A 16108-nucleotide genomic window follows, 5' to 3' on the forward strand; every position below is an offset into this window, starting at 1 on the left:
ATTTATAAAATATATGTGAATACTGTGAGCGATGACAGCTCTACATTTCAGTTACAGGAATCCTATATTGTGTTTGCATTAATAGAGATGTGATCCGATATATATATATTTGGACAAACTTATTCATCGAGAAAATGTTATATATATATTTTAACCAACTTTACTGGCAGTAACTTATATCTAATGACAAGGTCTATATTTTAACGACTTACATAAATATATTTCAATGTACTCACCGAAAACATGCTTGTATAAGACAAAAAATGTTGTTTATATAATGTGCCGTTTTGCAAAATACGAAGGATCTGTAAAAGAGTACAAGAACTATTGATTTTAAATCTTTCAACAAAGTAGCGTATTTACTGCAATAAACATTATATGATTAGTAAATACAACTAAGAGTTTTTACTCTAACGATGCTATGTTTTTACTTTATTACTACATTCGTATGGGTAAATTTAATGTGTAAAAGTGATAATACAATATTCGGAGGGCTCTAGTACGTATGGACTTTAGGCATTAATCGTATTCAGGAAATTGGAATCATTTCAGTTGAAGTTAATACCCTTTTAACAATGTGGGTTAATGCTACATAGCGAAATGTATCGTAATCAATTAATAATAATTTAAGGCCCATACGTCTAAGAATCTACAAGATTATTCCAAGCGTCTTGAGTTCCATAAAAGCAATTATAATGTATTAATACAGCTTTCAATATCTGTTTGTCGAGTGTATAATCATTATGAAATATATAGAAAACACTCAACTGCATTATCTATCGCATTTTATTGAAAGGTTAGTAAAGGTACAGAAATAGACTCGTGCAATGCATAGACAAATAACTGTTTAATGATATCTCTTCGCTGCATCATACTGTTTCGGATCAGTTCGAGTTCAAAATAAGCGACTTAAGACATGTATCGTATGCAATGATCAAGTTATCAGATGTAATCTTCAATTGCTTAAATTGAACCAACGGAGCTATTCCATACAGTTACTTCATTGTAATAGAAAATATTTGAAATACGCTTATGATATTGTTACACCATTCGTGGTCAGTTATGGGATCCATTTCTCTTTCTGATGATTCATAGCTCAGGAGCAATCAGTGCTTCTATCCATGAATTACAGTATATCATGTTATATTCTGGTAAATGCAGTAGCAAATAATGTTTTTATTGGCTCGGCTTTCCGCTATTATACCTCATTAATGTATTAAAATAACTATAACATAGCTTGGCACTGTGAACTAGTATCGCAATTTCGCTAGATATTACCTTCCCTTTAAGCACAATATAACCATTTTGTTGTAGATTTTTGGATTACCTAATATAATCTACGATACACATATACATTCGCGCATTTGCAATACTTGAGACGAGTAATAATGTGATCTGTATTATAATTAGATATTTATAGACTTTATGTTAGCGCTATGTTGAATCGGTCGCGAGACTGTTGCTTAGCAGCGATCGTTGGGCTCAGATTGGTCACACCGCAGGCCGAGAATTAGCTGCTTGGTCGGAGATGAAGTTGTACGTATGGGAATATTTATGTTAAAGTTTTGTTCAAAAACTATGTTGACAAATAAGATAGGCCCGGATCGTATAAAAGGGTCTTAGAGAGAGAGCTAAAGTAGCCTTTCAGATTTGCTAAGTCGGGATTAATAGACTAACGTTCTACTATTAGCTATAACCTTTTTATTGCTAATATTCTGTAACCTTTTTATGTATGTAATAAAGCTATTCTTATCCTAAGGCACTCAGTCTCAGCGTTACTGTGAACCAGTAGTTCGGAATAGCTTAGGAGTAGCAATTATTACAAGACGACAAATGATAGCTTCTTATTATCGCATATTAGCTAAGCATGTGTCCTAGCATTAGCAAAGAAGGTTTTGCACAATGAATAATAAATCGGTCAGAGTAAAATTTAACCAAAAGATGCAGTATTAACATATACGCGTATATAAATTTATTATGTATTTATACTCAATTTTGTAGCGAACATTGATGGACTCATAATAGCAATCATACTTGAAATGCGAATGGGGTGATACAGCATATTCAATATATGAACTTAAAGAATTAATTTCAGAGAGTGTATTTACAGCGAATATCTATTATGGTACAAATTTAATTTTCACTGCTGATTACCATACTATAGTTTAATCTCATTGAAAAATTCAAAGCAGTATTGCCATGGCTATTGGCTTTGTTATCATACTAAAATATTGCCAATCTTTGCTTATTAATTCATATGATATTTGATGCAGGTATGATTAATAAAACGTCCACTAGGGCTTACTCTTGCCATTTGGCCAAAGAATGCAATGACTGACTTTGTTGCTAAGGTCTAAATTTAAGACGTTCATATTGTATGGCGTTGCATATTGTTGGTGATAACTGTACACTGTACATCTTATAGTATAATATCAATATGCTGACCACTATATTGAATATCTAAAAGCTGAATTTTTCAACCGGGCATTCTGCCATTCTAAAAAAACCTAAAGTGGTACTGGTATAGTACTCTAAACTATCGCTGTTGCTTTGATGTTATGAATAAGATTATGGACTAGATCATTGCATGCATTAGTCTATTACAACTAAGCATCGGAGTCAACGACGATTACATACATGTAGTACAATATGATATTCACGTAAAATCCACCGATAAATTTACAAAGGTAGATCATTACGAAATAGAATACTAGAAAAGCGAGGAAAGCTATTTCATGAACTGTAAATCATACCATTTTGAATAGCTCAATCCTATTATATATAATACGAGTATATTATAAAATTTTAATTATATTAGCAGTTACTGTCTATTGCCCAAATTTCTAAATTATGCTTCTTCTATTTGGATCTTTCTGTGGAGAAGGTTTCATAATCTTTCTTATACTGACTGCGGCAGTCTTCAATTCCTAATGATAACTGATTAGCTAGGACATCGCAATCTTGGATTCCTTCACATCTTAATAACTCCACAAATACTTCTAAATAAAGGATAACAAATTGCTTCCTGGAGATAATATCCATAATACTTTGGTTGACATCATAAGCTCTCGATTCTTCAAAATCGGGGATTGACTGCATAATCCGCGATGAGCAAAGCAGGTAACGGGTTCGTAGCGCCTCAATAATATTTCTTGGTGCTAAAAAATCGCATATCTCATCACGGTATTGCTGTAAAAGTTTGTTACAAGGAGAGTATGGGTATTGGTACGGCATCTTTACTTTACAATTCTATAAATTATAGCACCAGAGTTAGTTTGCTTTAAAAAGAAGTCGGACTAATGATTTGACGATGAATATGACGGGCTGCAGTAAAAACATCGAGGCAAAAGTTTTACATTAATAGAAACTTGTTATACTGTAGGTTTATTTGCATTGCTAGTCCCTATATGGAACGATAGACATATACTGCATACATACATATATAGTGAATATTGATAATATTTCTCTCTCTTCTTCCTTCCCCCCCCCCCCCCCCTCCAAAAAAAACAAAGCATGAAATAATAATGAATTACTTTAGTGATTTGCTAATTTATTCATCAATACCGCAATAAATTCAATTTGTTCTATTATGCTGAATTTTATTGCTAGTTAAATGAACAGGTCCGAGTTTTGTTCTAAGAAAGGACTGAACTGAAGATCAATATCATTTCAATTTATAGTTAATCGACCGCAGTATACTTCATATTTCTAATTAAACTATTTGACGCTCTGGGGGATTGAAAAATTCAATCAGGGTGTGACCAGCAAGCCGCATCGTCGCCCAACTGCACAGCTTGTAAAAGCACTCGGTACGATTTAAAACAGCACTGTCCGATAGCAGCGTGTAGCCGATACGAGCCAATTTGCGATTCCTCAGATTTATCAATTGGTATTTTGAAAGTAAATAAATAAATAAATAAGCCCCGATCCACGTCCACTTCAAATAGTCTCTGATCGAATGCAAAATGCATGTCTGCGATCCGTTTTGACCTCTACCGATCTATGCGTGCATAGAGTGGCAGAATGACATAGGATTACTGTACCGTTTCACAACCAGAACAATGTGCCTATACAGACAGACCCTTAGTCTCCGGATGGACAGGGAGAACTTGTGTGGGGAAGGTAATCTTCTAAAGCAAATTCTCCTCTTCGGTAAGAAGAAGAATGTCTTTAGAGATGTCTTCTTCTTACCTCTATAGTCTGTACTCATGGACTACTAAATGTACCGGCATGTACATTAGTAGTTCATGGCTCCTACAGAGCAGTGTTTTGCAACTTTCTTGTTATCCACTCTGAGAACCGGACTGCAATTCTGTTTAAAAAGATACGTTGATGGGGCTAGACCTGACGTATCGTCAGCAGTTGTGTTCAAATTAAAAAAGATAAAAGCAAGATGTACGCAAGGACTCGATTGCACTCCGTTTAGTCAGCATTAAAAATCAGACTCTTTAAGACCTTTTACTAGCAGAAGTGGTCTTCTAGTACTGTGCCAAAGAGTTGCTTAACTCTATGTAGGAGTATCCGTTCAAATCAAAAAGATTGGAAGGGCAGAGAATGTGTTTTTAGAAATGGCCAGTGATATAGATCAGAAAGGTCTAATGGCCTCGTAAAAGGATCATGGGCTACTAGAAGCTTAAACGAAGGTTGTAGAGTACATGTACAGTACATTGTACTGTACAGTAGAGTACTGTAGGAGATTTTCTTTGGCATGGACTGTATACAGTGTACAGTACTGTACTGTACTGTACACTGTACAGAGTATCATCTACAGTACAAAGTGTAGAATGTACTGTAGAGTATACAGTACAGTGTACAGTACAGTACTGTAGAGTGTAGAGTGTACAGTACAGTACAGTGTACTGTACAGTACCAGAAGTCCCCAACGGTACCGTACATTGTACTGTATGTACCTGAGTGTCATTCCAGCCTGAGGTATCCAGTATAGTGTACTGTACACCGTACAGTATAGACTGTACTGTAGTTGTTGAGGCGCTTTATAGTTGGCCCTCAAGTTTCCTCCAAGGCCAAGACAACAAAGTAGAATCAATCAATCTGGCGATGCTATCCATTCTTCTATATCGACATTATGGCATTCGACAATGTTTACAACACCTTGAAGGCAATCTAGCTAGCTTCCAACTGGATATTGTGACAGTGATCAAGCAAAATAAGAGCGCGTAGCATCAGTATTCAACACCGAGGCAACAACATTGTGCGGCTTGGAGTGGACGACAATATCGCTACCCGTACACGCGTGGGCGCTAATACTGTACCACTCTAACTTTAGAAATTGACGGACGACTATAGTCAGGGCATTGTACTCGCCAGCTAGTTCTCCAGACTACAACCTTGAGTTGTCTCTTCGTGCTGTACCTTCATACTGTACCGTTTAAGGGCTCTATCATCACAGTCCAAACAATTTTCTATGCTTTAATTCAAGGTAGATCAATCAATCTCCAATTAAAATGGCGAATTCAGATGGTTGGCGAGAACTAGAAAGTGATCCGGGTAAAACAACAGTCCCTATGCTATATCGTATTGCTCAATTTTTGCTTCTGTGATTGCATTCAATTCATTTTTTTCCTCCTTTTTTAAATTGTATTGGACGGTGGGCATGGATTGGATCATGGTGTTGAACGACGTATCTTGCTTGGACGATACTATAGGACTATTTACACTTTTGATTGAAGATATGGGTAAGCGATAGATTGAATAGAATTTAACTTGATCGTTGCAGTGGTTACCATCAAGCTCTTCAATTTATAGTCTATTAGTAGATAGTACGCACTAGACCCTTGTCCTTTACAACAGTGTTAGTAGCTTTTACGATTGTCTCCTCCAACCCAATCATCCACACCATATCAACAAAGCAATCACATCAATGTCATACCTCTCAACTCAGAATAAATCATCATCACTTCAATCATGTGCTAATCTTGACATCATTTAAGCTTAATTGTTTCAAAGCACCACGAGTTAGAGTTATCAACAGTCTGTTAGTGATAAAGATAACCAATTTTCCCTATCCAATAATCCATGGTGGATGAATTAGATGTATTACTACTTTGTCTCATTATCCCCTTCTATGTGGGTATTTTAAAATTAGGTGTTACCGGAGTCGAAGTGGAAGAGATTTATGACTTATCAGAGCCATTTGATAGGTAAATGGATCAAATCAATCTAGCAATTGGACACAACGGTCAAATATTCACTAACCTCTAACCATAGGCTACTACCTCAACTACAATAATTTCTTAATCTATATCTGACCACTTTTCAGGAAAATTTACGGATTTATATTCCTTTTCAAATGGACTAAAGATAGAAGATCAAGACGAATGATGCAAGAGCAACTGCAAGCTGAGCAATATGCTTACGATACAACAATTGCTAATAGAATATTCTTTGCCCAACAGGTTAGCTACTGCTAAAAGTGAATGATTGATTATTTTTTGTTGTCACTTTCTGGGAAATAGACTAAAAGTTTGTTTAATGGATGGACTAAATGGGAACATAAAGTATCAATGGTGTGATGCAAATCAATTAATTTCTCATTTCCTTTTAGTTAATCCCCAATTCCTGTGCTACTCATGCTCTGTTAAGTATCCTATTAAACTCGCCATCGATCGAAGTTGGTGAAACATTATCAGAATTTCGTCAATTTACAAAAGATCATAATCCGGAAGTAAGAATAGAATGTCATACCCGATATCTACTTGTACTCTTAATTCCTTAACCTATTCGATCGTTAATGTAACGGAAATACTTACGCGGATATGTTGCATCCTGCTTTTAAGGTGAAAGGATTGGCTATTGGTAACGTCTCTAAATTAGTCAAGGCCCATAACAATCATGCAAGGTTGAATAGTAATAGATTTTATGTACTTTTCTGACTGAATGTCGATCATCACCTTTATAAACTGTATATACAGTGCCAAGTTACTGTAATATGGTAACAGTTTCGATATGCATACTCATCGAAGAATCGTTCGTAATATTATAGACCTGAAAATCGTCATGTCAATACCAGAGGCAGTGTATCTCATGGTCAAAGTGCTGAGTCTTTTCACTTTGTTAGCTACTTGCCCATTGATGATCATTTATATGAATTAGATGGACTTAAACCTTATCCCATCGATCATGGTTTGTATCTTGTCGAAAATATTTCAAAAGTTTATAATATGCCATCAAGCATCATTGTTCTCATACTAATTCTCACCTGGTATATTTATTGTTTCTTCAGGTGTTTTACCTGAAGGAGAAAATTGGACAGAGATGTTTCGTCGTGTTATTAAAGCTCGCTTGGGCATGGAAACAAACAAGTATATTACCTTAAATCAGAATTACTTGGATCAATTGATAACTGAGCGACTTTTAGCGTACTCATGAACTGTATTTCATTTATTATTTTTAGCGAGCCTTGCCACGATATACGTTATAATCTGATGTCAATAGTAGCGGATAAACGAACTGTACTTCTTAAAAGGATGTATACCTTAGTTAACTGCCAGTAAGCCTAAAATCTTCATATTTTTTGGACTAACCCATTAAAATTGTTTTTGAATATCATTTAATTCGACCATTTTTTGGGAATCTTTTCACAGAAACATTATGAAGGCTGCTATAGTTAAGGTTATTATACTATCTTTTTTTTTTAAAGTTAACATGCTGAGAATGCTAATGCATACAGCACGTCATCATCAATTACATTCGGTGATTAATCATTCATTTGTTATGATCGCTTGCAGGCTAATCAACTTACTAAGGATCTTCAGCGAAAATCGCGGCATAAATATGGGAAAAAGTCTGAACCAGGTTAATATCTTTATTTATATGTATGAAGACTTAGTAGTACATCTTGTAGGAAAATTTGATTATTATATCATCATGTGGTCGCATAATTTACCATTTTTTGTAGCTGATGAAGAAAAAAAACTGGCAAAGATACTAAAGGAAATATATGCAGAATCGAATAATAACAGAGTTCAAGAGATAGATAACTTAGATGGGACAATATCACATAATAACTGTAAGAATGAATCTACTTTCCAATTAAATGATGAAATAAGTACAGGCAGTCTAGATTCCTCTGAAGCAACTGGTACTTCGGAGGAAAAATGCAATCAAGACGGCCAAAATAATGTTCATGATACATTAGCAAATGAGCGGACTGCAAAAACTGCTTGCCCGTTTGATAGTATTGAAAGTAATTACGCTCAAAAATTAAAAAATGACTCTGTAAAAGAAAATGGTGCAAACAAACAGAAGCAAAAGAGATCTGCAAATGGTGTAAAAGATGATTTTAAAGCTAAAAAACGAAAGCAAAAGAAGACTAGCGATGATGTAAAATTGATCAACGGAGTTGCTGATAGCATTATTAATAAGATCATTACGACCATAGGAGCTAAATATGGCTTACTAAAGGTATCAAATGATACCACTTTCATAGATAAAAATCGCAAATTTTTAAAGAAAAATATTAAGGCCTTAGATGCAGCTCCTTCACCTTCGAAAGTGATTGATGTCATAGCCGAATTATTTTCGGATCGATTGCAGGAAATCCATATGTCATATTTGAATATTATTTGGGACCAAATTACTAGAGGTTAATATATACTGAACATCCTTCTTTCTGATGATTTAATTTATTATACGAATACTGGCTAATCATGGTTGACTGCTGCATACTTTTATGATGAATTATAACCATGCATTTATTCTTGTTACAGAGTCTAAAGTAAAATCCTATTCAAAATTTAATGCAATTCATCATGAACATAATTATTTCAAAAGTACTTCTGACTTTTTCTTACCTCCAGAAATTAAGGTATAATATTACGATCGTGAGCTAGTTGATGTTTGTTTTAAATAGTCTGATGTAAAATTTATGAATTACTACCGTGCATAACTACTATGATATTCCTTTGAAATATTTTAGATTTTAACGGAAATGAACAAAAACTTAGAGGTACAAGTAAAGATTTGTGACACTGAATTATGTGAAGAAATAGATAAAAGAAAACGATATATCGTAAGTGTTGCGTACTTTCGATGTCATTAACTTATCTTTAGCTAAATATTCTGTCGCGGTAATTTTTCACAATATTTTATATTACAACGTCATAGATTGACAATTGTCGACGAATCCATAATTACGATCCTTTTATTAGCACTTTCTTGAAAATGTTAGCGGATACTGATTCACTTTCGGAACTAGTAGAGCGTAATTGTGAATTAAGCAAGCGTCAAATACGTTACGGAAAGAAATCTCTTTTTAACACTCCCAGAGGACGTACAAATAAACCGAAATCTATCAAAAGAAAAGGTAAAGGCTCGGAAATATGAAACCGGATTTCAATATTTTTACTCGGTCAAACCTCGCGGCTTTACGAATTTTTCTTAATTTTGTAAATTGAATCTATTTTATGTATACTTTATCATAGAGGAGATATCTAATAGCACAAAGCGAGCGTTTTCGAGTGTATTCAAAGTATACAATTGTACATATAAACCATGCATACACGCAACTGCATTCGAGCGTAGCCACACTAAGCATTTGTACATATAGATGGAAACCTTAAGTATACATAACTGCAACAGCAGTTAATGGCTATGACGCTCTAGCTTACTAATTAAATCTGCAAAATGTATGCATGTAACAGATCCACACCGTAGGTTTGTTTTTATTTAAGATTAAACGATGCCAAAATATAAGGTATTAACTTACTAATATTAGAACCTAGCCATACCGTGATAAATTAATGATGGATGCTTTGCTACCACCACTTTGACTGACTCGCTTTTGTATATTTTAAGTTCGAAATTCCTATCTATTTATTGGCTCACTATGTCAGTACAAATCCGATGTTATGCATTACCATTAGCTCCATATTAACCATGATTCAATACGACAAAGTCTAACTATGATCAATATGATTGATAGATATATCATACAATTGGAAAATTGTGTTCAATACAATCTTTTATTATGATGATGATCTAGTTTGACCCTATATATTATTTCTAATTATATCGCATTTATATATTTCGGCCAAAGAAATACTATTCTATATATCAGTTTTAAAACAAAATCTTCATAATTTTGGACTCCGTAACAGAATTGTTACTATCACATATTCAATGATAAAGGGATATTCTATGCAAAACTATCCGAAGAGAAAATTTTACGATAAATAACATCGATTACATCTTACAAAGATGTTATAAAATAAAATTCAAACAATTTTTGCTTATTTAAATTCACTGTTGTGGCATTTTTATGCTCGTATAATTAAATTATTCGATACAAGCTATACGAAATATTAGCATGAAATTCCATATCTTCTACTACTACTCAGTTTGTTGAATAAGTGATGCAAGTTTTTCATCGGCGAGCGAATTTTTAAACCTGTGCAGCATATCAGTACAACATGAATCTATGCACAGTTGAGCCAAACCGATAATCTTAGAACAATCTTAGAATAATCTAGAGTCAAATCACCGTCATAGCGTTCTGTGCAATAACGTTGCCATACCAACTGTTCACGAAGCATTTAAATGGCATATAAATTGATGTAATTATCTAGTTATTTGTCAGAGAAATGTAGTAGTTACAAGTGCCCATACGCAGTCACAAGGCCAAGACATCCGGGCCCACACATAAGAAATAGGACTACCACAGTGAATGATATTACTTTCGGAAGCGAGCTGTTTATTTGACATATGTCATTCAATATTATATGTCAATATTTTTTTCCCACAATACTGTATTATTATGATCGCATTACAGTTACCAAAATTGAAATTATTATTACCCAGACATATGAAATTCCCTAGGCTAAAGAGTAAAAGCAGAGGTTAATTTAAAGATATCCTTACATTGCATTACCGGCTAGCGATAAAGTTAGTTGACAACCGTAACAGCATCTCATATTGTTTTTCTTAAGCTATTAAGACGGAACAGTACTAAAAATCTCCATAGTCTTTATTTGCAATACCAAAAAATAGTTGATAATACAGTACATTTGCATTAAAATTAAGAAACGTGCAATGCATTCGTAATATTATTCAATTCTTTCTCTTACGTTACCGATTTAATTTTGGTCACTATCTGAATGATATATCGTGATCGCTGCGACATGCTCAGATAGTTAAATAACAGAATATTAATAGCTAAACAAACTATCGTTGCAGTATATTCAGCTTTTCACTCATCTATACGATTTACTCTGTAGCTATTCCCTCTATAGTAGGTCGAGAAAAATCAAAGATAGAGATTATTTTAACTTATTCATCTCTTTCATAGCTAAATACTATCAGCTGTTGAACTACTAAAAAATAAGATCTGATTGGCTTTATCGTGAGATAAAATCGTTCATAATACTATTGTATATGTTATATACGCTTAGTAAGGTAAATTGAGGTTTGTTACGTATTAATTCACTATCTCACTCGGGTTTATCGGATAGATGCAACATTACAGCTAAGTGTATTTCAAATGGTTTTAGTTGCTAAGGAGAATAGAGCTATAGGTACAGAATCACGCAGAATAACCAACATTGCAAACTAAGGATCGATAGGCAATACACATTGCACAACCTCCCTATTCCCTTGTAAACTCTCCGGTGCTGCGCAGTGCAGAAATTAAGGGTGTGGAGGGATCGTATACGCCTCTCGACCCCGAAACAATAAAAAATAAAAATTTTAGAATAAGGATTTCATATGGCTTTATAATCAATTTTGAAGACTTAGAATCTCATTAATAATTTACAATGTAATGATTAGTACAGACTGAAAATTCCTCCAATTAAATGGTCTAGAATCATTATGAAAATAGAGCAATATTGCTACCATAATAAGATTCGAAAAAACAGCTTTATGCCCAATATTGTTGGCCATGTTACACATTTAAAATAAGAACACTGGTATTATTTTATATTCGTACAGTATATTGTATAATTTATCAAGGTCAATATTGACTTATGGGGAAAATATACAATAACGGTGCCTGAATTTCTACTGAAGAGTTAAAGCATTTAACAAACGTCATGAGTATGAGACAATTACGTTGCAAAGTATAATTAAACATCGATGCAATAGATTGTCGGCATAACACCGATCAACGATCACTTGAAGCAGTGATTCTATAGAAAAATAATACTGGCAAGGTATCGGACTAGTTCTTTCTACTTTGACTACAGGTAGTAATCATGGCTAAAACGTTCAACTATAAAAATTCTACACTAGCTTATCAGGATCAAGGCAATGGATTTCCGATTATTTTTATCGGAAGTTATTTATGTGACAGATCGATGTGGAGAGATCAAGTCGAACATTTATCTAAACGCTATCGTTGTATCGTATTAGAACTATGGGATCATGGACAGTCTGGTCACTTGCCATCTGCATCTACAACATTAGATGAGCTTACTGATGATGTCTGGGAGTTTGTAAGGCACCTTCAATTGGAACGATTTGCTTATATTGGTCTATCGATCGGCGGTATGATTGGAGCTCGACTAGCCTTGAAACATCCTCAAGCGATTGCTGTGTTGGGCTTATTTAATACCGGTCTGGACAAAGAGACTCCGGAAAATTTAGCTGTATTTCCAGCTCTTTTACAACAAGTTGATGAAGCACAAGCTATTTTTCCAGTAGCGGTAGAAAAATTGTCGATGGCCTTTTTCTCTCAAAACTCCTTCATTGAAAATGCACAGTACGTCAGTGAATGGATTGAAGGATTGATTAACAGTGATACTAGAAAAATACCAGGAACTGTTGCTATTGGCCGTGCTGTCTTTCAACGGGCATCAATCCTTGATCAAATTAGTCAAATTCAAGTCCCGACATTATCTTTAACAGGCGATCAAGAATTTATATTCCCTCCGGCGATAGCGGAGGAAATTGCCAGCCGTATTAAAGGAGCAGCATGTGTTATCGTTCCAGGAGCAAGCCACATTTCTCCTATCGACAATCCACAAGTTGTAATACAAGCCATCGAGGAACTATTATCCAAAATATAAACGTCTTTTGATCAGTTTTGTCAGCCGATATACACCCTCCAATAACATAGTAATTTTAATTTATATTGAATAGAACTGGTCAGATCACTTAACAAGATTTTGTGTCTCTTGATAGCCTTTCATGTAGCGATCTTTAAATTAGAAATACGAATAAAAAAATTGTATTGAAAGTGTTGAGTAAACTAAGTTTTGCCATGTGTGATTGTGTTTTTTTTAACTGAAATGTGTCAATAAAGTACAATTAATAGCATTCCTACTGATGCCATAAACATAGTTAGAAATTGAGTTTAGGATTTCTAATTTGATAATTAATTTCTAGTTTGTAACAACAATTTTTTCTAATGTGGTTTGCTAAAAGATATTGTGACTCTTAAAAGTTTAACTCTTGAGGATAAGTGTACGTTTAACGAATTTACACGTTAAAACGAATATCTCTAGTTTGACAAAGTTAAAGCATTAAAATGTTTAAGCTGTTAAGAGAATCGGTATTATGAATATTTATATAGTGAAACGTCTCTACCATTTCACTTGAACTTCTGTTGTAATCTACTTAACCTTGTCAGTACGTAAAGTTATCTTTCTCTAGTTCATAATGACAGCTAAAAGCAAATTGTATCAGTATATTCAGGGATTTGTATTATAGGGTTTACAGCTTATGTAGTGTTATAGCAATGGTAGCTATTTCAATTCTAATCATGTCTACAGATCAAAAGAGTAGAGCATGTTACTATAAAGTCATTAATTTTCATAAGATAGAACTCGCCATATAAAATATTTATGACTACATGACTAGCCAAGCCAAGCCTAGTGATATTAATAGCCTATGAGATACTAAGAACTTCCATTTATTCACCTCGTGCTATAATTTTAACTTCTAGCTTACGTTAAAACATAAAGGATGCAAATTACAGCAGTTCTAGACACAAAATACCCTGACTCATTCCGGACAAAATTAGTTGATCACAAGCTCTCTAGTTTAATGACAGCATAGTGTAGTTTTATCTTATAACATTTTAGTCACTAAAACGCTATGCATTAGTTATAGATAAACTCGGTAGTCGAAAAGGTACGGTAAAGTATCATTAAGTAATTGCACATGCATGATCAGTGCACAACAGACTACGAGTTGTTTGTAGCTACCTTTCAACGAAGAAGAGAAGCACGATTAACTACAGTTATTATTAGTCAATTCGAAATCTATGTAAAAATGATCTGATTGCAATGATTCTACAGTAATAAATATACGAGCGTATATAATTAATGGATGTAGTTGCGATTTTATTCAATAAGGAGCACTCTAGCATCGGATTAAACGATTTTACTTTAGCAATCCTTATCGTAATGTTAGCTTGCGTAAATTGAATACGTTATTCTGATTCCATTAAAACTACTAGACGGAAAATTTAAATCAAATCCTTATTGTGCACTATTTATTTTACCATATTTCACCAAGTTTTAACGGTAAAACTGGTATCTACCAATTCCTAGTAGCAATACCAGTATTTAAGTCAATGGTCATTTCGGTTCGATTTTCATCAAGGAAATCAATTACAATTAAGAACAGTAACTACCGGTATACGAAAGTCTTGGAGGGCGATATAATTTGAGCTGAGATGTCTTTGTATGATTTAATTATTCAATAAATGAAAAATTAATCTGCTTTTACGAATTACTACGTTACTCTTTGCCAGCGTTTATCAATTTCGTGTTATAGTTCGTATACAAACTACAGTAGATAGATTATTAAAAGTATTTTAAGAAACTTCAATGCCTTCTTGTATTGCCACGTCTTGCCAAAGTTTGACTAGAAATTTCTTGACACCGGTTAATTCCTACTTATTAGTAAAAAGCCATTGAAAGTTTCAATCTTCAATACAAGGAAATTAATTAGCAATTAAAAGTAATTCGTAACTACTGTATTTGAAGTGCTGCAGTGGTGTAAAATTTGGCTGTATCATTTTGCTATTACAGATAGTTAACGGAATGTCTTACTTCAGATTAATTGACTTCCGGTACTAAAATTTTTGAAGAGAGTCCAACACCTCAAAGATGACTACCGTAAAAGAGCCGTAATCCATACCTAAAAATCATGAACTTAATTGGGAATAATAAGTTAACAATCATAACGATAGCTTGGATATCAATAACAAATGTAATTTAGCTTCTCTCAGTATGAATTTACTTCTATATCGTCATTGCGTTATTACTCGTACGCTTGCTGGTACATTCAACTATAAAACTATGAGAGCATTTATCTTATAAGATGCGCTAAATGGGAAATGTCCAGAGCAATCCACTGGTCAGTAATCAAAATTTGATTTCAGAGATCAATGGTAAAATAATATTTATTTTAATACTATTCTCTTTCATGCTATTCTTTATATGGCTCCAGAATTATATTATCGTTTGATAAATTAACAATTGGAATACCCATGTACCCATCGGAAGCGTAGTAATCTACATCAATTCAATTCTCATATTGTGCTATAAATATCAATTGGTTATCTGAACATATGGCTTAGCATAATGATCGCAGCATTTCTTTATATCACAGGTCAAATAGTAGAGAAGGGCTTTATCCAGTCATTCTTCTGTTGTAATCATACTCTTTTGCGAGGAAAGTCAAGCGAATGGTTCCGAGTTATATCTCAATTTTTTTATGTATTTATAAGATCTAATTGTTTTCGGCTACTATTAATCGGAAAAAAACTACTTTCAGGTGTAAGCTCTTTATCCGATTCTCTATTACTGTAATTATAATCTTCAGTTAAAAAAATTTAGTAGCCAGTTCTTGGCTGGAGAGAGACAGCAACTATTTTCCCAAACTTCAACATCTAGTTATTTCATAGCTATCGCTGATTCAAACATCATATATCAGGAATACCAACTCTTTCTTTGAACACTACTCTACTGTAATTGGAGAAAAATCTATAGTTCAGAATCAAGAAAATAGTTCCAATTTTATAACTAATATCCATCTGAACATAGATGAGTATTAAATAAGAGTGGGTTATCATTCTATTTGTTTGAGAAGAAACTATTTATTAGAAAATCAATCAGTCAGCTTCAGCATTGCAACTAACATT

The 16108-nt window shown here is 33.8% G+C and overlaps 3 protein-coding genes across 3 annotated transcripts; 2 read left to right on the forward strand and 1 right to left on the reverse strand.

The window, feature by feature from the left end:
- Positions 1-2859: 2859 nt before the first annotated feature.
- TRIADDRAFT_55362 (uncharacterized protein) lies at positions 2860-3234 on the reverse strand (the record flags this gene model as incomplete). The annotated part of the gene is made up of 1 exon (XM_002111854.1): positions 2860-3234. One exon carries the CDS (start codon positions 3232-3234, stop codon positions 2860-2862), a length of 375 nt encoding a protein of 124 aa, XP_002111890.1.
- A 2231-nt stretch (positions 3235-5465) lies between these two features.
- TRIADDRAFT_55363 (uncharacterized protein) lies at positions 5466-11569 on the forward strand (the record flags this gene model as incomplete). The annotated part of the gene is made up of 15 exons (XM_002111356.1): positions 5466-5508; positions 6107-6161; positions 6281-6416; positions 6566-6685; positions 6798-6859; positions 7004-7143; positions 7244-7322; positions 7415-7510; positions 7605-7632; positions 7749-7815; positions 7919-8605; positions 8730-8827; positions 8939-9031; positions 9127-9325; positions 11469-11569. The coding sequence occupies 15 exons, from the start codon at positions 5466-5468 to the stop codon at positions 11567-11569; spliced, it is 2004 nt and encodes a 667-aa protein (XP_002111392.1).
- A 640-nt stretch (positions 11570-12209) lies between these two features.
- On the forward strand, positions 12210-13022 carry TRIADDRAFT_55364 (uncharacterized protein; the record flags this gene model as incomplete). Its single annotated transcript, XM_002111357.1, has 1 exon — positions 12210-13022. One exon carries the CDS (start codon positions 12210-12212, stop codon positions 13020-13022), a length of 813 nt encoding a protein of 270 aa, XP_002111393.1.
- Between the last annotated feature and the right edge of the window lie 3086 nt (positions 13023-16108).

The sequence above is a fragment of the Trichoplax adhaerens genome, genomic scaffold, assembly GCF_000150275.1.
Source record: "Trichoplax adhaerens TRIADscaffold_4 genomic scaffold, whole genome shotgun sequence".
Classification (NCBI taxonomy): domain Eukaryota; kingdom Metazoa; phylum Placozoa; class Uniplacotomia; order Trichoplacea; family Trichoplacidae; genus Trichoplax; species Trichoplax adhaerens.